The 24,092-nt window shown below is 48.8% G+C and overlaps 1 protein-coding gene across 1 annotated transcript; it reads right to left on the bottom strand.

Annotated features, from left to right (window-relative positions):
* Window positions 1–1,104: 1,104 nt before the first annotated feature.
* On the bottom strand, window positions 1,105–10,453 carry Chrna2 (cholinergic receptor nicotinic alpha 2 subunit). Its single transcript, XM_051160736.1, has 6 exons — window positions 10,300–10,453; window positions 9,129–9,280; window positions 8,664–8,708; window positions 6,065–6,174; window positions 2,357–3,383; window positions 1,105–1,230 (listed from the first exon to the last, which is right to left on the bottom strand). Exons 1-6 carry the CDS (start codon window positions 10,370–10,372, stop codon window positions 1,105–1,107), a joined length of 1,533 nt encoding a protein of 510 aa, XP_051016693.1. The 5' UTR covers window positions 10,373–10,453.
* Window positions 10,454–24,092: the final 13,639 nt, after the last annotated feature.

Below are 24,092 nucleotides of genomic sequence, written 5' to 3'. Positions count from 1 at the left end.
GGCCCAGTCATTTGTACCCAAATGTTGCCATTCCTCTGTCCCAAGCATCCAGCAGGGCATCTAGAACAGTGGCTCTCAACCTTCCTAATGCTGTGACACTTTAAAGCAGGCCCTCGGCCGGGTGTGGTGGTGCACGCCTTTAATCCTAGCACTCAAGACGTAGAGGCAGGCGGACCTCTGTGAGTTCGAGGCCAGCCTGGTCTACAAAGCAAGTCCAGGACAGGCAAGGCTAATACAGAGAGACCCTGTCTCAAAAAACCAAACCAAAACAAAACAAAACCAAAAAAAAAAAAAAAAAAACCAAAAACAAAAAAACAACAACAAAAACAGGTCCTCATGTTGTGGTGACACCCAACGATAAATGTATTTTGTTGCTACCTTGTAACTGTAATTTTGAAACTGTTAGGAACTGTAAAACAGATGTCTGATATGGAAGATATCTGATATATGACCATGTGAAAGGGGTTTGACCCACAACAGGGGTTGAGAGCCACTGGTCTAGACCTTTCTTTGCGCCCTTCTCCCTCCAGAAGTATCCTTATCCCTCTGATATTTCCTCATAACGCACGTAGAGCAGGTTCAGAGAAAACTGAGAACTTCTTCCTAGGCCTGGATTGAAGATATCACATCCCCCGCCCCCATACCAGGTGGCTACCAGCTCTGACGCTCTGACTCCAAAGTGCCCAGAACTCTCCCACACCAGGCATTCCCTTTGTCCCCATGTGCCTGCCTTTGGGGCCCTGTTCTAATTCTCTTTGCCCTGGTCTGACCCCTCCACCTCTTTCTTTGACCCCTTTGTCCTATGCAGCTCCTATTGCTCTTTCAGGAATAGCTGTTCTCCCTCATGTCCCCACCATGTTGTCTTCTTCGGCAGAGCAAATGGCTTCACCTTTTCTAGTCCCTCAGCATCCCTAAGTAGGTGTCATGTTGAGAGGTCTCGTCACTTGTCACAACAATGGATGTGAAGTCCAGGCTAGTTTGGAGGCCTCATAGCAGCATGGCAGGCAGATGGTATTGGCCCAAAAGAACATTCTAGAGATGGTTCCAGTAAGAGAAGAGCAGAAGACAGTTGTCACAGCCACCTCGGAGCCATCATGAGAGAAGTCAGATCATCCCAGCTAGGAATGGAGGGAGGAAGAGCCCGATGGTCCCCAGGAAGCAGACGATAATGAACAGCCAGAGGAATATCCGGTCTACCACCATGGCCACATATTTCCAATCCTCCTTCACCTGAAGTTAGAATTGGGCTTACAGTGACAAGAGCCAGGCTTTGGGAAGAGAAAGTGTCCCTCCCATATCCAGCCCCACAGAGGCAGCAGTCACCAGACTACTGAAGGCTTGGGCACCCAAGGTTATCACAAGCATCATCGAGATGGGTGGACAGAGAACCAGGCTTAGCTCAGGGATGACGTATCCCTGGGATTCCCACTCTATCTTTCCCTGTTTCCATGTCCTCCCAGGTTCAGGAATCCAGAGGGACACGAGGAGGTGCCAGGACCACCAAGAGGACATGGGTTTTCAAAATCAGATAAATTCAAATTTGCTCACAGTAATTATATAGCTACCAAATGCTGTGCTGTCTCATACCACCTCCCCACCCACCTAAAGGGGGACAGGAAGAGGCAGGTTGTGGCTCGGGGCACAGTGTGAAAGAACTGGGGCTTCATGGCTCCTCACCTCATAGGCCAGGCCAGAGGATTGAAAATCTTAGACACTTTCAAATTAACAATCACTGTTTTTATCTAGTCAATAAGGTCACCCCACAGTAACTCTTCCCTGGGTTGGTAAGGGGATTATCAGGTCCTTAGGGAGGGAAGCCCACCCTGGTTCAGCTGAGAATCTGCAGGGTCTATGAGTGAATAGGAAAAATCACAGAATGCCCAGAGCCCAGCTGGACGAGACCCTCAACCACAGGGTAGTGCAGAGGCCAGCGATGCACCGATGCATCGAGCTGATCCATTTGTGTTTCATTTCCGTCCCTGCAGAGTACAGTCTCTCTCTCCCTGCCCTGCCCCTACCTTCTCATGAGAAAGGCTGGCCAGCAAAATCCAAAGCGGAAGGGGACCAGCATCTGAGCTCCCCAGTATCTGCTCACTCTCCCCAATTTAGGTTGAACAGAGTGGGGTAGGCTCTGTGGTATTCTGCCATCAGCCAGGAGGTGACTAAAGAACTGCCTGCCGGCTAGGCTAGTGTTCCTCTCTTGTGATTGCATCCAGCCTCCTTTGACATGAACTGAGGGAGGCTGGTCCTTATAGGAAGGGAAGGGGTTATCCAAGCTGATGGCCTGGGGTGGGATGGTTCCCTGCTAAGCTGGCAGGATCACCCATGGAGGGGCCCCTCCCTCAGCCCAACTCACCGAAGAGTCGGCATCCTCAGACCTCAGGTGGTCAGCAATGTAGTGTACGCCTTCTAGTGCTTTCTGGATCTGAGGTGACAGCAGGATGTCGCTATCCTGGGATGGAGCCTTGGCCTCAGGCTCCAGGGCCCTCAGATGCAGGCTGCCATGGCCGTAGAGGACACCCATAGAAGAGCCTGGGAGGCCTTCACACATACAAATGTTTTCCCCCTCATCCTCCTCTTCCTCTGCCTCCTCCATCTCTTCAGCATCCATGTTGGTCTCCAGCCAATGATAAGTGGGGCTGAGCTTCAGACGCGGGGAGCCGTGGAGCTCCGTAGGTGGCAGGGGCCGGTTCATCATCAGCCATCGGGGCACCCAGCCTAGCAGGGCTACCCTCACCCAGTTGGGCATGTTGTGGGTGCTGGGGGAGCGGTGGTGTACATTGAGCACGAAGACCGTGATGACGATGGAGAGGGTGACGAAGATCATGGTGAAGAGCAGGTACTCGCCGATGAGCGGGATGACCAGCGAGGTGGACGGGATGATCTCCGTGATGAGCAGCAGGAAGACGGTGAGCGAGAGCAGCACGGAGATGCACAGCGTGATCTTCTCCCCGCACTCAGAAGGCAGGTAGAATACGAGCACGGTGAGGCAGGAGATGAGCAGGCACGGGATGATGAGGTTGATGGTGTAGAACAGGGGCAGCCGGCGGATAACAAAGTAGTAGGTGACGTCGGGGTAGATCTCGACGCAGCAGTCGTACTTCTTGCTGTTGTAGGTCCCGGTGGCATTGATAATGGCCCACTCGCCACTCTCCCAGTAGTCCCTCAGGTCCACCGTCTGCTCCATCTGCTCCAGGTCGATCTTGGCCTTGTCATAGGTCCAGGAGCCAAACTTCATCTTGCAGTTCTGCTGGTCGAAGGGGAAGAAGGTGACATCGATGCTGCAGGAGCTCTTGTAGATGGCCGGCGGCACCCAGTGCACAGTGCCCGTGGAGAAGAGGTGGGCCTTGGTCATGTGGGTCACCGCGAACTCCCCGTCTGCGCTGGGAGAAGAACACAAGTTGGGATCCTGCATACCTGCCTCCTCCAGGAAGCTGGCAGCAGGGCATCTGGGTAAACAAAGTCGCCACTGACTGGCTAAGCAGGGCCATTCATGCAAGGGTGTGAATCTCTCCTGCAGACAGATGTACCGGAGTTGTGTTTTCAAATACCATTGTTTTGTTTGTTTGGTTGGTTGGTTGGTTTTGGTTTTTGGTTTTTCGAAACAGGGTTTCTCTGTGTAGCCTTGGCTGTCCTGGACTCACTTTGTAGACCAGGCGGGCCTCGAACTCACAGCGATCTGCCTGCCTCTGCCTCCCAAGTGCTGGGATTAAAGGCGTGCGCCGCCGCCACTACCCGGTTCAAATACCATTGTTTTAATTGTAGAAGTAAAAATTTTAAATAATTAAAAAAATAACCATTGTTACCATTTTGATATTACATTTACATATCTGACTGCTGTAGACTGTACCTCAATTTTGCATATTTTAAAATCATGGAACATTTATAGCCTGATGCCCTATTTTTATCCATTTAGTATGTTGAAGTTTTTGTGAGTTTTGTTGTTGTTGTTTAATAAGACTGGGTCTCACTATGTAGCCCAAGCTGGCCCACAGCTTACTGGTTGGATTTGAACTTGTGATCCTCCTTCCTCAGTATCCTGAATTCTGAGGTAACAGGTGTATTCCACCATACCTGACTAGAGTAATGATTTTTGAGTGTTTTGATTTTTTTTTTTTTTCACTGTGCAATTGGGGAACCAACTCAGGAAGAGGAGGATCCTGGATTTTGCACTCAGAGCTTTTGTTCTTTTCCAGAAGATACTAACATTTTTACTGGTGAGGAAACTCCCTGTAGTCTGTGCACTTAGCATAGTATGGGGGTGGGGGGTGCAGTTTCATCTACCCGGGCCTGTACCTGAGGGATGAGAGATGCAATCCCTGCCCTTGGGGAACTACATGAAAATAAGACAAATTCAGATGACATCACCATGCAATAGGGCATTTGGGATGCTCATGAGACCTAGGGGTTGGTGTGGGGTCCTGACTGGGCTGAATGGGCTTGCTGTGAATGCTTCTGTTTAATAAGGCTTTGACCTGGGAGGCAAGGGCATAAACGCAGAAGGATTCACAGGAATATGGGAGAGATTGGCAGGAGGACTTTGTAGAAGACTGAGTGGTGCACCCCTCCTCCATCCCCCCCCCTCCCGCCCAGGAGTTTATCCTTCTAGTTTTTAAGCTTTTTCCCCAAATTCCTACATTCAATCCAAACCTGTAGCAATAATTTTGGTCATTTCACATAGCTACCACTAGATGGCAACAGGCTCCCACTTGGGGCAGGAGACCATGTGATTTCATTGACCCTTTGCCTATTAACCTGGAGGAGGGTGTGTGGAGTACACACTTTAAATGCCTGCCGCAGTTCTGATTAACCTTTGTCCTATCAGAAGAACTTCTTGTGGCAGTCAGGTATCAGTGACCAACTCCTTACTGACAGTCTTAGAACTCAGACACGTCTGTTGCTGGGACTTTGCTCCTGATCTATCAGACAGAAGCAAATACTAGAAGGATCCTTAGGTGCCTGCTCAGGGCACTGATCTGAGGCCTGGGGGCTGGGGTAGCATGACACCTGCAGCAGCGGCAAACAGCAGGTACTTACTGCTTAGACCCCCAGGGGGGTTGACTATGCTATCCAAAAGTATGTGACCGCCCCCCCCACACACACCAAGAACATTCCATGCCTATTCACCTCTCAAGAAAGTAGCATGGTGTCCCCCAGTGACCTGGTTTAGAAAGCGTGTTAGCAAGAGACACTGCCATGCTTTAAGTTTTAAGGTCCAGACTTCACACGGAACCCTTATCCAAGGTTTTAGTTTCTTTTATGAGAAACTCTGTGTGTGTGTGTGTGTGTGTGTGTGTGTGTGTGTTTGTGATATGCATATGTGTGGAGGGATGCCAGTGCACATATGTGCATGTTGGTGTACCTTTGTGTATGTATGCATGCACGTCTGTGTATGTATGTATGTGTGTTTATATGCTTGTACACACGTGTGCATGTATGTGTATGCACATGTGGACATATGTGTGTCTTTGCATGTGGCATTATGACCACATGTGAGGGGTCCTGGTGCACATGTGTGTGTATTCGTGTAGTGTATGCACATGTGTGTATATGCTAGTGCGCAATTGTGTGTGTATGTGTTTATGTGGTGTATGTACATGTGGGTATGTGTGTGGTGTGCATGTATGTGGGCAGTGATAGTGCATATTTGAGTGTGAACAGGCCTGAGGTTGCTGTCATGGCTTTCTTTGATCATGCTCCATCTTTATTTCTTGAGATAGGGTCTCAAGAATCTTAAGCTTGCCATTTTGGCTAAACTGGCTAGTGAGCTCTTAGATTTTAGCACTAGGGAGCAGGGGATACTGTCTGTCTGTCTCTCTCTGTCTCTCTCTGTCTCTGTCTCTCTCTGTCTCTCTGTCTCTCTCTCTCTCTCTCACACACACACACACACACACACACACACACACACACACACACAGGGGGTGGGCATTCCCAGATTTCCCAGTTTTCACCTTTTATGAGGCTGCTAAAGACTCAGGCTCTGATCTCCTTGCATTGCAAGGACTCTTATTCACTGAGCCGCCCCCCGCCCTAGATACATTTTAATTAATAACTGGCTTCTTACTTGTTGTAGAGAACGATGTCTGGGATCCAGATCATCTCTGAAGGGACACGGAGAGAAGTGATGTTGCCGAACTCAGCTGGGTCCCAGCGCAGCTTGTAGTCATTCCATTCCTGCTTAGGGGAATGGTCGCATCAGAGCGCTGCTGCTTGGGGACCTTAGGATGATCGGAAGTGAGCTGTGGGACTCGGGGTTCCCCCAGGTCCCTCCCAGGCAAACCATCTCTGATAACCAGTCTGTTCTGCTCTGATTTGGTAACCAAATTCCCAGAATGCCAGTGCCAGCACATTTGTCATTCTGGTTCTACCTCTGGCCCTTGCTCTGACACTCTCCACCTCATGAATCTGTTATGTAGTCACTCATTCTCAACACAGGCCTGCCAGAGCTAGACGGTGAAGCCAAGAGAGTTTCCTGTGACCTTCAAACTCTGCTCTGGAGACCTCCCATTCAGGAGTCCCAACAGGAAGAGAGCTCTAGGTCCCAACTATACTTCCACCAGAACAGACCCAAGTGTGTTTTAAAACCAGATTTTGATTGTTTTGTGGTCATTTAATTGTTTGTTTTGTTTAATGGGGTTTTATGAAGCTCCCAACTTATGGGGAAGATAAAATGACCTTTGACCTTCTCCTCCTCAGCCCCCACCTCCCAAGCAGGGGGACTGCCTTAGTGAGCCACCACACTCATTTTATATGGTTCTGGGGAATTAAACCCAGGGCTTCCCAGAATGCACTATACCAAAGAAAGCAACATTCTTCAGCCCCCCAAATTGAGTTTTTATTCTTGCTATAGTCCATCTTTTAGGATTTCACATTCATAGATCATCTGGGGATGCTTACATCAGATGGGGGCATCTGAACATCATAGGCATATGATAGACAGATGAGTCACCCCCTACAGATGAGGAAGATGGGGTTCCCAGGGGCTTAATGACTTCTCCAGCATCTCAGGCTAGCAGCAGAAGGCCTGGCTCCACCACAGTGGTCTGTCTTCTCCTCCTACATAAAGCCTGACATGGGTAACCAGGACAATTGTGGTGACCTAGGTTCTAGACCTGCCCTCCTCCCTGTGACATGACTACGTGCCTTTCAAAAGTTCCTCTTTACTCTGGTTCATTGGTTCATCTATAGGGATGAGGTTCAGAGCCTCCACTGACTCCAGAGTGAACACTATCAGAAGCCATTGGCTCAGAGCAGCCCATGGCCCCAAGTGTCTAATTTAGAAGCAGCTATCACACAGCTTGACACCATCCAGGACCCAGGGAACCAGGGATTGAGTGTAGGACACCCACAGTGAGCAAGAGACCTATTTGAATGACTCTGAAGTGTCATCATCTTGGTCCTTGTTGTTTTCCTGCATGCTAGCCTCTGAGACAGGGCCAGTTAGGCACCTATGGGCACAAAGTAGGAAGCTGAGGGCAGGGGCTCGCTTCTCTTTCCCATGTTCTTCTGTCATCTCCACTTTAAGACCGTGGGGTTATCTGGGCAGACTGGATGGGCAAGGTAAGATTCTGGCTCTACTCAGGCCTTAGTCCCTGAGTCTGCCCAACAGTGACCCACCCCTCCTCCAGAGCTCCACACTCGGAAGCTCCCCTTCCATGGAGAGATGGCATCATTGTCTCCTCCTGCCTCCAGATCCTTTACCAACTAGACCAGTAAAATCAAGATAGGATTAAGGCTGGACCACTATAGGTCCATAAGTGACTACAGCTTCCACTTTCTGTCTCTTGGAACCCTCACTCTGGGAGGCTTGAAGCACCAAGTGAGAATCCATCAATTCTCAAGCCAAAGAGATCCTAAGGAAGGAACCAGAGATATTCATGGAGGAGACTAGGAGCCCAAACTTCCAGAATCTTCCAGATCTTTCCAAATACCCCTGTAAGGGACAGACATGTAAGGCAGTGATTCTCAACCTTGCTAATGATGCAACCCTTTAATTCCTCATGTTGTGGTGACCCCAACCATAAAATTATTTCACTGCTACTTCATAGCTATAATTTTGCTACTAATATGAATCACAATGTAAGTATTTTTGGAGATAGATGTTTACCAAAGGGAAGCCATTTTAGGCAGCAACAGACTAAGCACGACTGGCCAGGTACCACCAAGTACCTTGATCACCATTCAAAGCAGAGAAAGCCATCTGAACACCAGGTCACAAATGCATGTAATGTGGCAAACACATCATTGCTTTAAGCCTGTGACCTCCGGGGGGGGGGTCACTTGTCAGGCAGCACAGACTCTGAGACACATGTAGGAGATTAGGCTTGCAGCTCAGCACACCTGGGTGCCCCCCTGTCCTGTGATGTAGGGGCGCTGACTCAGTCAACTGTCCTGCAGGATGGACCTAGGACTATGAAATGCTTGCTTATAGAAAAAGGCCCCTTGGTGCCATGGTGAAAACAATAGAATAAGTGAATGGCCTTATAAGAACCAGCCTCAGAGACAACAGCCTGTGGTACCCGCAGCCACCTCATACCTAAAGTGACTGCTGACCATGGCCCATGAATTTAGGATCTTGCTCCCCTTTAGCCCCTCGATAGTGAGGGTCCTAGAAGGGGCTGGAGATGGGGCATGCCTGCTCTCTCCTACAAGGGAAGGCTTACCTGCTTCAGCCAGACATTGGTGGTCATCAGTTGATTCTTCTCATCCTGGGGTAGCAGAGATAGTAAGTAAGAACAGTTGGGGGGACTGTTGAACCAGCCCAGAAGGCAGCGTGTGTATAGGAGGCACTCTAGGGATCCACTCACAGGACACCCAAGCCCAGCCACCTCTCCTGGTGTCTCGGTCACCAGCACTTAGACTCCTCAGGGTCACCCGGGGCATTGTGTGGAAGTGGATTTGGGCAAGTGTTTTAGAACACTGTCTTCTGACAACCTGTGTTCTTGGGGGCGCCAAGGCTTGGGAAGGAAGGCACCATGATAACCCAACAAGTAGCTGCATGCTGTGGCCAGGGTGGGCTTTGAGGGCTGGTGGAAGAAGGGCTAAGCTGAACCCAGGGAGAATCATGGGAAGAGTCAGGTGGGCATGGCGGCTGATCAAGGGAATGCAGTAGGAAAGGGCAGGCCCACCACGTCTATGAGCTGGGCAATGGATAGTCCGAAGCGCACAATGACCACGTCGGACGTGTTGGGAACTGGCCGTGCCCAGCGATTGTAGCCTCCAAACAGGTGTTTGAACAGGCGGTCCTCAGCCTGGGTGTGCGAGCCTTGCTGGGACAACACTGTGGGATAGGAACACAAAAGAAAAAGAGTTTGCATGACGCCAAGGAGGTGAGCCTGTGGCTTTCTTTCCAATTCCCATCAAAACAGAGGCATATTCAACATCAGGTAGCCTCAGTATAGGGGTGCATATAGGAAGCCCATCTCAAACCCCATTGTGGAGCCCATAAATTAATGCATATCAGCACTTACCACAGACCCAAGGACACCATGCAAGCAGCAATCACTCTCAGAACCATCATGATTTCAAGTAAAAAGTCAGAGAGTGAGGGGCCACAGCCCAGCAAGAAAGCTCAGACTTAGGAACCAGTCTCAGTCTGATCCAAAGAGCCCTAAGGGGTATGGGAGCTTGGGGGGATGGCTGAGAGGGGCTTTACCCACAGCCATGAGCCTGGCTGATGGTGAGAGTTCTTAAATCACCAGCTCTGACCAGTTCTCATCAGCTAGGCAAAGCTCTGCAGAAGTGTCTGCTGGAATTTATGGAGCCTTTCTCACTATGTTTTGCATAATAGTTTCTCCACTCTGGGGCTTTGCTGCCTGAGCAGGCAAAGAGCTATCCTAAAAAAAAAAAAAAAAAAAAAAAAAAAAAAAAAATCCCCCCCAGCAGCCACTGGGACAGAAAGCAGGGCAATAGCCATAGCAACCACACGTGTACCTGCATACTTGCACCAGCCCGTGTGATAGGCATAAGCATGTGTGTACCCGCATACCCGCCCCAGCCCATGTGATAGGTACAAGCTTCCTTCATCCCCACAGCATCTTGAGTGGTCCATGATACTGTTTGCATTTTTAAGACAAGAACACTTGAAGCTTGGGACAGTCAAGGTTACAAAGCTGCTAGTACTAGAGTTGAGACAGCCACCATCTTCATCCTGCAGTAGTGGCCACCCAGCCAGTGACCCTAAATGACCTCTGTAGCCTTGGGGATGAAGTGAATCAGCCTTCAGGAGAGTCGCCCATATGGCCTGTGAGTGAACAGGGGTAAGGAGAATTTCTAGTGGTAGTGGTGGCACCCACTCACCTGCTGGCATCAGAAGGAGACACCAGAGACAAAGATGTATCCAGGACCGGCGAGCAGGATGGGAGGGTGCCATGGCTTCAGAGGGTCTTGGTTTCCCTTGGACCACCAGGAACTGGTTTCTACGAGGCCCTGTCTCTCCTCTGCAAGTGAATCAGCCAAGGGAAGGACCCGTAGGGTCAGGTGGTGTGACATGTAGCATTCTTGTGTTTCGTACTCCATAAAGGTTTGAAAGCTGAGCAAATGGCCATCAACAGGCCTGCCTGGAGCTTGGGGATGCTTGGCTGCCCTGCTTCACAAGGGGAGACTGACTTCTCTTTTCTGGGGCCACTCAATTGCTGACAAGCTAACACATAACTGACTAGTGGTCTCCACTCTTCATCTAGAAAGACGGGAGAGCCATACTACAAATGGTGGCCAGTAGAAGAATGTGGCTACTAGTGACAATGATGCAGGCAACCAAATCTCATCAGTGATGAGCAACTGAGCCAAGGGTGGCATATCTAAACAATGGGATATAATGCAGGCATCAAAAGGATTCAAGTGCTACTATGACGTATGTGATTGATGGGATGAACATCAAAAACATGCTATGTGACATACTACATGTGTCCATTGATAGGTGCATCCCAGGCCAGGCAAATCTGGAAATATGATGCAGGTGAGTGAGTGGAAGGGAATGGGGAATGACTGGTGATGATCAATGGGCTGTCTTTGACAGGGTGTGGAGAAGGTTCGAGAATGACATAGTGATGATGGTTGCACAAATCTACAAATATAATAAAATTGACCAAATAGTGTGTTTTAAATTAGAAATTATACTTCAAAAAAGCTGTTACTGAAAACACATTCTTGGTTATAAGATGTGGCCATCCTCTGTTGACTATGGAACGGTGAACATGGAACTGACGCACGAAGGTCCTAAGGCTGAGAAAGAGAGAGACTCATGGTGGTTTAAAATGCTCCACACGGGGGTGGGGGGGGGGAGATGGAGGGAAGAATCATCCTAACCTAATGAATTATTTTACATTGTGTAGGGGCTCGATCACATGACCACAATGCTACCAAGTATTGCCCTTAAAAGCTCACATATTCAGGGCTGACGGGGTGGCTAAGTTAGTAAAGGGCTTGCCTTGCAAGCACAAGGACCTGAGTTCAAGCCCCAGAACCTATCTAAAAAAGCTGGGTGTAGGGCCATGTACTTGTAATCTTAGCAAAGGGGGCTTGGGACAGGTGACCTCTGGGACTTGCTGGCCACCCAGCTAAGCCTAGTCAGCAAGTTCTGGTCCCAGTGAGAGACTTTGTCTCAAAAATGAAATACAATACCTGAAAAACATCTGAGGTTGCCCTCTGGTACCTCTAAACATATGTGTATACATGTGCACCCACATACATGTGCACCTGCTCACACACACACACACACACACACACACACACACACACACACACAGTTTATATATCCAAATGTCCACATGGGGTAGCTTGTGTATATGGATTAGAGACAGAACATTAGTTTAGCATGGACATGGTGTTTCCTTTTGACAGTGATAAGAATGTTCTGGGATATTCTGGAATGTTTTGGAATGATGATAGGCAGTCCTAAAGCCCTGGTTGCCACTAATAGTTAACTTTATATTGTGTGTACTTAACTATGATTTCAAAAATATGTGTAAAAGGATGCTTTAAATATAGAAGTGTCCAGATCCATGCAGGAATCAGGAATCAGAATTGTTACCGACGGAGCTGTGAAGCTGCTTTTGGTCCTCACCCTCTAGTCTACCCTGTCCTGTCCCCATCAGGCAGCAGAGGGTCTAGCATCACCAACAAGCTGCTGCCTCTCCTCCACATTGCCATCAGTCTGAACTGTGCTCCATACCACATCCAGGGTCTAAAAACATGACTTCGAGTCCTGGCCGTATCACTAACACCACTGACAGTTCAGCTTATCTGTAGGATTGCTGTGACCCTCCCAGAGCAGGTCCATAGTCCAGTGGAGCCACAGGGATCTGTGTGTAAACTCCAGAACACTGAAGAGAAGGGCCATGCCCCCAGCTGCTGTGTGGAGCTCAATGCACTGTGACCCAGTGGCAACACATGGTGACTGTCTGTGCCAAGTAGGGAAAGAGTGAGTGGGTGAGTGCCAGCATGTTGCAGTGTATGGGGCATATTTACTACTATAATTGACAGCCTCGGGATATGTTCATGGGAAAGGCTCCCCTTGCATCAATTTTTACAAACTAGTTCAAGTCATTAAAAGTTGAAATTTTTGTAACCCCTTCCCCACAGCCACATCACATTCAACCTTTCCACCCGACCAGACCCTGCATGCACATCCTCCTGTGGTGTCTAGCTCATAAGTGTTGTCCTCACACCACATCAAAGAAACTGCTCTTGGCAACACATAGTGGCCATCCAGTCCAAGTGACTCATTCACAAGGTAACTCCTGCACCTAAGGCTCCAGAGAAGATTGCAAGAGACAGAGGAACAGGGAGTTTGCTGTAAGACCTTGTCTCCCAGAAACGTCAGAAGCTGCACCTGCAAAGTCTCACCGACATGGCTGCCTAAACGGGAGCTGAGCAATGCTGACGACAGTAGATACGCTAGCATGGAAGGGGGAGATCCCATGCTGCCTCCCCTACATGAAGAACTTCAGACAGCTGAGGATGCTGAGAGAACCGGAGAATTAGCCTTCCCCAGAGTAGAGCACACGTGTTAGTTATCTACTTCCAAATGGTCAGCCCTGAAATATACACACAATATCATTATGCAGAGTAGGCTGGTTGCATTTATGTAATAGGAATGTGTGGGTATGTATATATTTACATATATGCATATATATAGAGACATGTATGTATGTTATGTATGTATTAACTACTTTAAAAAAAGAGATCATGAATTTGAAAGACAGCAAGGAGGTGCATGGAAGGGTTTGGAATAAGGAAAGAGAAAACAGGACTGATGTGATGACACTCTAATCTCACCCTGGCCACCCTGACCTTTATGCCTGCGTTACGCTACACACAACCTGACCACACCTTTCTCTGCTTTGCCCTAACCCCTTTCCAAATCCCTGTTCCCAGGAAACGTATGTAAAAGGCCAGTGATTGTCAGCTCTGGAAAGCTCTTCCAGAACAGCGCCACCCAGCGGAGAGCAACAGGAAGCAACCTTCACAATTCCCCAGCCACCTCTGGGGTGCCCCAACCCCAGGTCCTTCACCTCCAGCAAAAGTGATCCGAGCCAACATGTTTTGTTTTGATCCTTTCATTTTTCTTTCTCCTGTGAACCTGCAGTCATGTGCTGTCTCTGGGATTAGAGGCATTTTTACTTCTTTGACACTTTTTCTACAGTTTCCAAGTTTCCTACCATAAATATAATATACAAAAGTCTTTTCAGTATGCAGCAACATCCATTGCGTGCTTTACATGTGCTCCTCCAGCCTCAAAGGTACAGACTCACTCAAAATCCACCTAGAATTTAGATTCCATTATGCCTGAGTGGATATAAGCGATCGGTGTGAATTGTGTGATGGGAGGAATAACTCTGGCCCCCAAGAGACATGATAATCAAAGCACTGTCTGTGCCGACAGTGAAGACCACATAGCCTTAACAAGGAAGATCCCCACCTTTGCTGGGACAGGGATGGACCATGAGTACATTATACTAATTGAAAAAAGACGGACACAAAGGGGCAAACACTGTGTAAGTGCACTTCTAGGAGAAGGCACCTGGAGGCATCAGATTCCCAGAAACAGAATTTAGTAGAGTCGGGTTGGAGTGAGGAGGTAGAGTGTCAACTCAGGCGGACCCAATGGTTCTGGAGACAGAGGTGATGGCAGGACAGCACATTGCCCGTACCTGTCTTTTAGCACAATAGAAATAGTACAACTGAGTGCATCTGTAATCTCATTAGGTTTAAGACAGCTGAGCTCTCATGTGCCTCCAAAACTCAGGCAGAGGTGGCAGAAGCTGGAAAGAGCAGACAGGTAAGGGCATGCAGTGCCCCCACCCCACTGACAGCAAGCACAGCAATGGAAGTTGCTGCATACTAAAGAGAGTCACGTGGATGACAGAGAAGAACCATAAGAAAAAACAATTCTAGATAACTCGCTAGTCGTGCGCACCCTGGTGTGATTCCTGACATATTCATTTGTCTCCTTGTTGGGGCTGAGACATGTAGGGACGCCCCTATCTCCTCCAACCTCTCCTCCGGCCTTTAAACAGCTATCCATTTGATTCTGTGCAAACACCCAAGAAAGACTTTAACTAGGCTAAACTAGGAGAGACCTGGCTTAGTGGCTTGTCTTTTGCCCCTCTTTCCTTCTCTCATTCTCTCTATCCTGGAGGACCTCAAGGCTAGCAAGCCTCCAAATGTACCTGCATGTGTGAGTGGCTTAAGCCTCCTTTCCACTGCCATAACCAGCCAGGGGTTACAAAGAGGCATTACAAAACCCAGTTCCTGGGACTGGAGAGATGGCTCAGTGGCTAATACCTCGCTCTGGGAACTGAACCTACCCACACCAGGCAGATTACAATGGCTTATAACCCTAGTTATATAACCTAGTTATATAGTCTCCTAGTTCCAGGGATCTGGGTTTTTTTTTTTTTTTTCTGGCTTCCACGGGCACCAGACATGTACATGGTGCATAGACATACATGCCTGAAAAACAGTTCTACACAGAAAATAATAGATAACTTACAATATTAAAAACCTCAGTTCCTTATATTCAGCACCCCATGGGCATGAAGACACACTGTTCTGTTCTCACGCTTGGAAACAGGCTGGGTAAGTGCCGGAAAGGACCATTCCAGGGTCTGTCTCCATGTTAACTCTTAGAAGGTCTTTCTGAGTACAGTTTGCATTGACAGCCCTCCCTCATGTTTACAAGGCACTTTGGTACTCTTCCCCTCATGAGGGCTTATATCACCCCTGGGAGGATCTGGAGGAAAACCACTAATGTCTCCTATGTGTAACTGAGAAATTGAAAGAGTTACCCTCATTCACAGAGCTCAAACATGATAAAAACTGGAGCAAACTCAAGCCCTCTGCTTCTAAAATTATATGGTGTTAGCATCAACTATGTGGGTGACTGTGCTGGAGCTCAGTCAATACTTGGCAGTGTTCTAGAAACACTGACACTGTGACAATCATTGCCAAACTACCATCAAGCCTGGGGTCTGTGAGAGACAAGGTGTGCACCCCCAAGCTGGGCTCACTTGGGTCCAGGTGACCTGTCTGCAAGCCAGTGACTCCTCCTTTCAGGCAATACCATGGCTGTAGATTCTACAGTTACATACGTATGGTCTGAGTGTATCACAGGGAATAAAGACTTGCTCCCTCCTACTAATGAGGCAGGGGTGCAGGCATGTTGAAGTTGTACTGGTTAGGGATCCAGGAAGAGATGTCTGCTAAGGGCTGTCTGGAGCGATGCATAAATGAGATACAATTGGCTCTAGAGGATGTGTTTGAGTTGCTTCAGGTTTCCACCTTCTGCAATTAGCCCACTGTGATCATTTCATTAATTTGTCACCGGAAACCAAAGGACAAACTGTTCCCGGTAATCAGCGGTAATTAAGAGTAACCTTCCATCTCTAGTTGCAAAGACTTCAAGTGAAAGCTCCAGACCCTGAACTCCAGCACCACAGATTAGCAGTTCTGGGAAAAGGATGACAGCGGAGTGATGTCACTATTGTTAAGTCTGGGTAAATAAGGTATATGCAGACAAACACACAAACAAAAACTATGCCGCCTGTAAAGGGCTCCGATGTGCACGTGCCCCTCAGGGTGATGCTCACTGTTGTCTAGCATACCCTCCACAGCCCTGCCACTCATTACAGCCTGTGCTCATCTGTCTCCCTAGGTCTGATTCCACTGACACCAGTGTAGCTGGGACCCTCATCCCTGTCCATCTTTCTGCTCAGCTGCTTCTCTGATGCTCACCAGAACACAGTTTACTCTTTATGGAAGCATTGCCTCCCCCTGCCCCCAAATGTGCTTCCATCCCCTCCTGACTGCCATCCAGGAACCCCCTCATTCCACACCCCACTGGAAGTCCCTGTTCCTCACCCAAGAGACCCCCAGATTAGAGGCAATGAGGCTTGATTGTCCGTTTTTTCCCAAACTACACTCGCTGACGTGCTTCTGAGATGGGGAGTTCACATTCTGCTTCTGTGACCTGCTCATCACAGGAGATTAACCTCTCAAGGTCAGGAGGAATCTTGAAGGTCACATGCTTTCATTTAGTTGAGGCAGGACCTTGTCTACTAACTCCAGCCTTGACCCACACAAGCCATGGGGGGCTCGCACCCTTCCAAGTCAGTAGGTCCCATCAATGTCTGGTAGTCTACATTCACCAAATGAACAGATAAATGAACAAGATAGTGGTGGTGATAAAGACCCAGAAGCAGACACTATTACAAGACAGAAGTATCCACAGCCACCCAGAAGTGGTACTTTCACAGCATTCTGAAGGGGGTCTAACAGGGTGGACCAGGAGGCTGAGTTTTGCCCAGGAGCAGGTGACTGCCAGCATTCTGACACGACCATTTCCTAAGTGCTCACAAGCCGCTAACTTCCTTCAGAGATCACACCCACAGCCTCCCCAAACATGCTCAGCACCTCTAGTCTAAGCTTTGGGAATAACTCGCTTACTTACCTGTGGTCATAGAAGAAGACAGGGCACTCAAGGGATGCGGGGAACCAGGTAGCTGGGAAACCAGGGTTAGCTGATGAGGTTCCCTTAGAAGCAGAGTGACAGGTGCAGAATAGAGCTCAGTCCCTTCAGCGCATGGTTGCTCAGATGTAGAAACTAGAAGGCTTGGGAGGCACTTTTGGGATGAGGGACTCAGGCTAGCTTCTCCTGGGGGTGGGTGGCCGAGTTCAACAGAGTGGTCAGTTTTCCTGGGGCTGTGCAGGAAACAGGAGACAGAGGTGGCTTCACATAGGCGCCACTGAAGAGGCTATCTTGGAGAGCCACCAGCAGCACGGTTTCTGCAGACTGTGCTCTCATAGTGTGCTCTCTCTCTCTCTCTCTCTCTCTCTCTCTCTCTCTCTCTCTCTCTCTCTCTCTCTCTCTCTCTCTCTCTCTCACACACACACACACACACACACACACACACACACACACACACACACACACACTGGGAGGAGGAGTCTATGACTATTCGCTTTGTGTCCAGCACAGACAGATGCGGCTCTGGCTTCTGTTCAGCCAGTTACTACGATGGCTTGTTCCCAGCTCTGAAGGACCCTAGGTTCCCAAGGCTGTCACCTCGAGTGTCCTTGGATCCCTAAGCACACCCCAGATGAGGTCCCCTAGGATTGTGGGACTATCTGTCACAACAATGTACAGTCGTCAGCAAAATATGAGTGAGCCATGGAACACACAGCTGACAGTTGCCTCCGTCCTTTCTCACCTGCTCCCACTACTGTCTGAGGGTGCCAGGGACAAGACCCTGCCTGCTTTGGCATCAGATCTGTCTATGCCTTACCCTTCTTACAGGTGACATCAATTTCTGTCTTCCAGAGATGCCAGACTGTCATGCTCCAAATCTACAAGCTAACTTCCCGTGCCTTTACACTTTGCAGATTGTCACAGCCAGCATTGTGCACCTGCTTGCCTATGGTCTCTGTGACAGCCCTAGCATTTAGTGGCCCCAGGCTTTCTCATGCCTATTTCTCTTCTTCCTTAACTGCCCTTCCCCACCCCACCCCCAACCCCTCCCATCCCAGCAACTCCAAGCTGTGCCTCCCTATTGAACTCCCACTGCTGAGTTGGATTTCCAGTTCTGCTCAGTCATGGCTTTGTGACCTCAGGCAAGTCTCAAAAGGCATCCTTGCCTCAGTTTCCTCACAAGCAAGAGGAGGGTGTGAACGATGGTGGCCACCCATAGGCTTTCTATGAGGAGTCTGTGGGTCCATCCGTAAACTCAACGAATTGCTTCCGCCAGCGAGAGTGTCTGTGATGTCTGTACAAACACAAACATTTGTAGGCGCTGCACTTATTGATGAGCATTTGATTGCTAAAAATCATGAAACACTCATATTCTCACTAACCACGATTAAACATGTTACTACGGCATCTTGGCAGATACAAAAATGAAGCAAGCAACACTCTTTCTTCATCTGGAAACAGGAAGGTAAAAAGGAGAGAGGGAAGAAAGAAGCAGAGATGGAGGGAAGGAGGAAGCAAAGAGGAAAGAGGGGAAGGGAGGAGGAAAAGGAAGTATCAGATTATATCTGTAAAGATCCTTGGCTATCAGCAATAGAAGCAACCACCATTTAAATAAGGTAGAAGAAAAAGCCGAAGGGCAGCCTGCAGAAGCACTTACAGAACTGGAGGGCCTGCTTTGAGGCCAGGTGGGAACAGGGAGGCCTCAGCTCCACTTCGGCCCAGAGCAGCTGCCGCATTGCCAGGAACCAGAACTCAAGGCATCGCCGGTACTGTTACCTCAGCTGGAAACCAGCCATTGCCTCTGCTGCCTGCCACTGCGCTGCCGCCGCCCCCCCCCCCTCGTTATTCATGTCACTGGCTCCTCACACAAAGGTCAAGATAAACGCTTTTGATTAACTGTGTGCTCATGAACTGGGTGTGAGGAAGGCTGAAGAGGCAGGAGTCTGTATTGGGGACTCCTGGGTAGAAGACGGCCTTTGTATCTTCGACAGGTGGGGGATGGTTTCTAAAAATGCATGGAAAGTAAAATTCTGGGAAGGCCCTTCACCTCCGTTGAGAGCTTTCCCTCTGTGTGCAGACACACGCAACCTTCCACAGATGCGTGTCAAAAACTGTTTGGCCCTGCTTGTTCTAAAATCTCACACTCAGAATTTGTGTGAGTTAAACCTGTTCAGATACAGATATGGGAATTGACCACCACAAGAAAGCAGTTTATATTCACAGATCCCAACACACACAAAGCAGCATGGGACAGGTGGGGGGGGTGGGGGGAGGGAGGCAGAGTAAGCAAGGGAAAAGAGGTACCAAGGGGAAAGCCCTTGATTTGAGAACCCCCGTCATACCCTGTTCTGGATAGGTTTGGATTTTGAAGGGTGGTTGAAGGCTTCGGCTTTTTCCAAACCTACTTTACTTGAGGTTCTTTAATGCTTACACCTCCCTACCAGCCCACCTACCCAAGATAGGAGAGAGAAGAGGTTAATGGGAAATATATAATCTCCTCTCAGAGTCTGTATTAAGATGTGCTTCACCTGAGAAAAACCAAGCCCCTCGCACGAGGTGGTTCGTCTTCGTGTGGATAAACATCACCTGTTCTCTCACAAGGCTGCTCCCCATCCCACACTTGGGATCAAAACAAACACATGTGAACATCCACTACAGGTGGTCGTTTGCTTTTGTTTTAGGAGACAGTATCCCACTATGTAGCTCTGGGTGGCCCAGAATTCACAGAGATCTGCCTGCCTCTGCCTCTGGAGGGGTGCTGGGGTTAAAGGTGTGCACCCAGTTTCTTGGATTGCTTTAAGTTTTACCTTGACCTAACTTAGAATGATCTGGGAAGAGAGTCTCATCTGAGAGATTGCCTACATCAGATTGGCCTGTGGGCCTGCCTTAGAGAGAAAGAGAGAGTGTGTTGCTTTCATTGTTAATTGGTGTAGGAGGTCCACCCCACTGTATGTGGCATCATATCCCAGGCAGGTGGTAGTTCTGAACCTTAGAAGGTTCACTGAGTGTGAGCCTGCCCTAGCCAGCAGCCAGCATCTTCTACGCTTCCTACAGTGCTTTTTGGCTGGGAAGTGAGTTCTTTGGTCCTGAGGTAATGAAGAAAACATTGAACTCTAACAACCATTGAACTCAGACAAACACAAGTGCCCATTCTAACCTTGGGGGCATTGTTTTTGGAGGCAGTAGCCACAATGGCATCCATGGCACAGGCAATGTGCTGCAGATCTCCACTCAGGGGACACTACTCGATTGGGGTGGGGTGGGGGTGGTGGTACATAGTTCCTTGCAAGTTTCTGCCCTGTAAAGGAGAACAACCAGGCCGGCTGGTGTGCAGAGCTGGAAAGTTAGTCTAAGCTGCCATATGGTTAATTTCCAGCTATGTGATCTCAGCCAGGTAAACCATGGAGTCAGACTTTGCAGCCAAGCAAAGCCTTTTATCATCTGAGCCGTTTCACCAGCTCCATGGTAGCTGACCAAACATGGAGACTAACCTCAAACATGCCGTGGTTTCTAAACACCAGCCAATCATTTCTGGTCTGAGAGTACAAGAATCTACGTACATACGCATTCATCTTACTACAGACAGAAGCAAGCAGAACCTTGCCGATTGGAGGCCTATTTTGTGTCTCCGTAGAACCTTTCTGCTGGGGCATGTGGGGAGCGGATTGTGGCTCAGGTCTGGAGCCAGGAGGGGTGGTGGGTGGGAGGAAGGTCATGGGTACCCTTCTTCAGGCAAGGTGGTTACGGGGTTTTCAGCTAAGGCTGACAGAAGCAGTCTTCCAAGCCATGCACCGTTCTTCATGGAAATCTTCCTAGTACATGACGTCTCATTTTTCCTCGGTCAGAGCTGGAAACTCAACTAATGTAAGAAGTGGGGGGAAATTACAGGATCGAAATGTGGTTGAAACGCAAGCCTGGACTTCAGCCATCTGGATGGTTGTCAGTGAGTCACTCTCATATCCAAACGTCCTTTCGCTACATTTCTTGAAACATTTCCTTTTCAATGTTAAAGCTTTGAGAGGCTGAGGCAGAAGCTTTGCGGTTTCTGGCATAGTTACAGGGGTGGGGGCTGCTAGTCCCACAAACAGAAAACTGAGAGGACTATCTGTGTGTCCCTGAGGGTGCCCACGCCAGCACATGTGCAGATCTAGCCTTGGACTTGAGCACAGGCTATTCTCACTGTGTAGGGCGATAAGGAAGAAGTATGTCACTTGATGAGCCCTTGGGACACAGTGGACTTTCAGTTTCCTTGGTCAAACAGCAAGGGGAAAAAAGACACTGGATGAGAGCAAGAGAGTTCTGGAGACCTGGGAAAAGGAAGGAGTTTCCATGGGCTTTTGGGAGAGCATGGGGTGTGGGAAAATCAGCTAGAAGTAACAGCTGAATTGTTCCACTGGGAGTGGTAGAGTCCGATGATGTGGTGTTAATGTCTGCATCTTGGGGAAGGGGGTCTGGGAGCGAGGGTGGGGGCACACAGAGAGAGGGAACCTCAGTGGAAGCAGGTTCCTTAGGTAAGAGCCACGAGCCAGGGAGTAAGAGAAATGGGGGAGGGGGAGGGACAGGAAGGGAAGAGAGAGGAGGAAGGTCAAGGGCGTGGTGGATTTTAGCAATGATGCACCTCAAGTTGTGGAGGCATCACGAGACCCAGGAGATGCTACAGAGCGGTTTTAGAAGGCTGGTGATGACTAAGAAGTGTCTCTGTTGGCGATGATAGAATATTTGTGTGAGCCTTTGGCAGCTTGGAGAATGGAGCTCAGAAAGCAAGCGAGCGTAACACAGCACAGGACAGATCGGCATGCAGGACCAGTCCCCTGCACTTGACTACTGCAGCCATGGGGCCTGCATCCTCCCTATCTGCGTGGCAGCTATCAAACCGCCATTGGAGAAGCTTCTTTCATGCCCTCCCTTGGCTCACCAGCTCCTGTGTGAAGTCAGGGCTGATCCGCCTGAGCTAGTGAGCCTGGGCCTTTACCTGGGATTTACTTCTGGCTGGGAAACAAGGTGGACGGAAGTGTAATTCTATGGTCTGAGCGGCGCTTCTGTCGAAAGTCACAGGTTGTATCTAAGCGATATCTGTCTTATAGTGTTCTTGTCTATAGGTCCAGAGTTTTCTTTCAGTCATATAAGGAGAAAAGGGATTGTTAAGGATATCAATAACTTAAAGACATTTGGGGAGGATGAGAGAAGCCAGTTTAGAGAGATCCTACTGCCAGGGGCCAGAGAGATGGCTCAGTCAATAATGATAAATGTCACCAAGCCTCTTAGCCAGCATTAAATCAGGGGCCCATATGGTGGAAGGTCTTGAAACTCTACAGCCAAAAACACCACTGTAAGAGTGGGGCCATGTCACGATACAACCTCAACAAGGCTCTCGCCCGGCCAACTCCAAGATACAGTGTCCACTCTGAACTAGACTGTAGGCGCTCCAGCTCAGCCTCCCTAGAGAAACTAGATGCTTCCACTCCCACCATCACCGGGAGAAAGTTCTAGCACAAACCCCTATTTCCTCAGGTTGTCCGTTGTCATGCCCAGTCAGGAGCCTATGTCACACGACCCGTCTCAGGGGGGGTTTGGGGGGCGGGGTTGCCGTGTTTGTGGAGTCTACCAAGAGAAGACGGCACACAGAATGCGAACACTGTCCAAACACAGAGAAGCTGTCTGAAGGAGCTGGATGGGCCTTGAATGACAGAAGCCACTACAGCATGCAGCTTCCTGTACGTAGGACGCTGAGGTAATGACAAACAAGAGAAATGACAGGTAGCCCCAAGAAACATCCCCAGCCTTCTTGCTCTGGAAGCAACTGGCTTCATTCATTAAACACTTACCGTTTGTCTGTCGCCCTTATAGATGAGTCGCAGGGGCACACAATAAGTAGTGCACGGGGCATAGTAAGCACTTTTTAAATACCTCTCAAATGAACTAAAGGAATCTCCCACTAAACACATGAGTTTAGTGCCTCTGAGAAGCAGCTTAACTTTGAGCTCAAATGAAATACCCAGAGCAGGGAGATTGTTCTCCTATAAATGTGAACTCCTCATCCAACCACAAAGGAATGTAATAGAGCCCATTAATCTACGGATGAAATTGAGCTCGGCAAACACAGAGTCCCATAATGTGCTGAAGAGCCAGGCTGGCCACAAGAAAGAAATGAAAGGCTGGCATGAGAGCAAGGAGCTTTCTCAGAACTGCAGTAGTCAGTGCTGTCTAGAGAAATAAAAGTGAATTCGAATCCAGAGAGCAGTGGAGCTCAACATGTGGGTCACGACCCCTATGAAGGAGCAATAAAGATAATTTTATGGTTGGAGGTCACCACAACACAAAGAGCTATATTAAAAGGTAACAGCTTTAGGAAGGTTGCGAACCGCTGTCCCAGGGGATCCCTGAGCACTTCTGTTTGTCTTCAGCCTCTGCTGCAAGCTTGGAGAAGCTGGTTCTAATCCTAGTGAAGAGGCAGCGGCGGCAGCAGCAGCAGCAGCAGCAAGGGGGAGGGGGATAAACGTCAGCTCAAGAGTGAAGGCCAAGGCTGACATGATGGCGCACGCCTTTAATCTCAACACTCAGGAGGCAAAGGCAGGTGGATCTCTGTGAGTTCGAGGCCAGCCTGGTCTACAAAGCAAGTCCAGGACAGCCAGGGCTTGATACACAAGAGAGACCCTGTGTCAAAACAAACAAACAAACAAACAAACAAACAAACAAACAAAAACAGTGAAGGCCAGTTGGCCAAAGCAGTGACTCTTTTCCTTCCAAGTCCTTTTATCTGGGCTGCCACCAGGAAGCAATCAAGACAGTCCCCAAGACAATCCCACAGTCTGACCGGGTACAGCTAATTCTTCCTTCTAAGCTGTGCCAAGTTGATAATTGAAGTTAACCATCATGCTAAGCAAGGACAATTCCCATTTGAAGATGAAGTTCCACTTTTCAAGACTTCAAATTTTTCTTTCTAAGGGGTGGTTTGTGAAGTCTATATTTTTGTAGCCATGATTTTTTGCTTTTTGGTTTTGTTGTTGTTTTTGGTTTTTTGTCTGCTTTGTAACTTTTATAAACACATTTATTTGGACTCAGTAACACTCTACCAGTCAAAATGGAGATGTATGCAACAGAAATCACTGTAGTTCTTTCAAAG

The sequence above is a fragment of the Acomys russatus genome, chromosome 18, assembly GCF_903995435.1.
Source record: "Acomys russatus chromosome 18, mAcoRus1.1, whole genome shotgun sequence".
In the NCBI taxonomy this organism is placed as follows: Eukaryota; Metazoa; Chordata; class Mammalia; order Rodentia; family Muridae; genus Acomys; species Acomys russatus.
The sequence above is the reverse complement of the archived record's forward strand: the minus strand, read 5'-3'. Positions and strand labels throughout refer to the sequence as shown.

Bases quoted from the DNA above. Each gene is read 5' to 3' on its own strand.
- Chrna2 (XM_051160736.1), bottom strand. From the start codon at position 10,372: ATGGCACCCTCCCATCCTGCTCGCCGGTCCTGGATACATCTTTGTCTC. The intron at 9,281-10,299 runs GTGAGTGGGTGC...CCTATCCCACAG, and splicing joins TCTCCTTCTGATGCCAGCAG to TGTTGTCCCAGCAAGGCTCG. The intron at 8,709-9,128 runs GTGGGCCTGCCC...CTGCTACCCCAG, and splicing joins TTGCCCAGCTCATAGACGTG to GATGAGAAGAATCAACTGAT.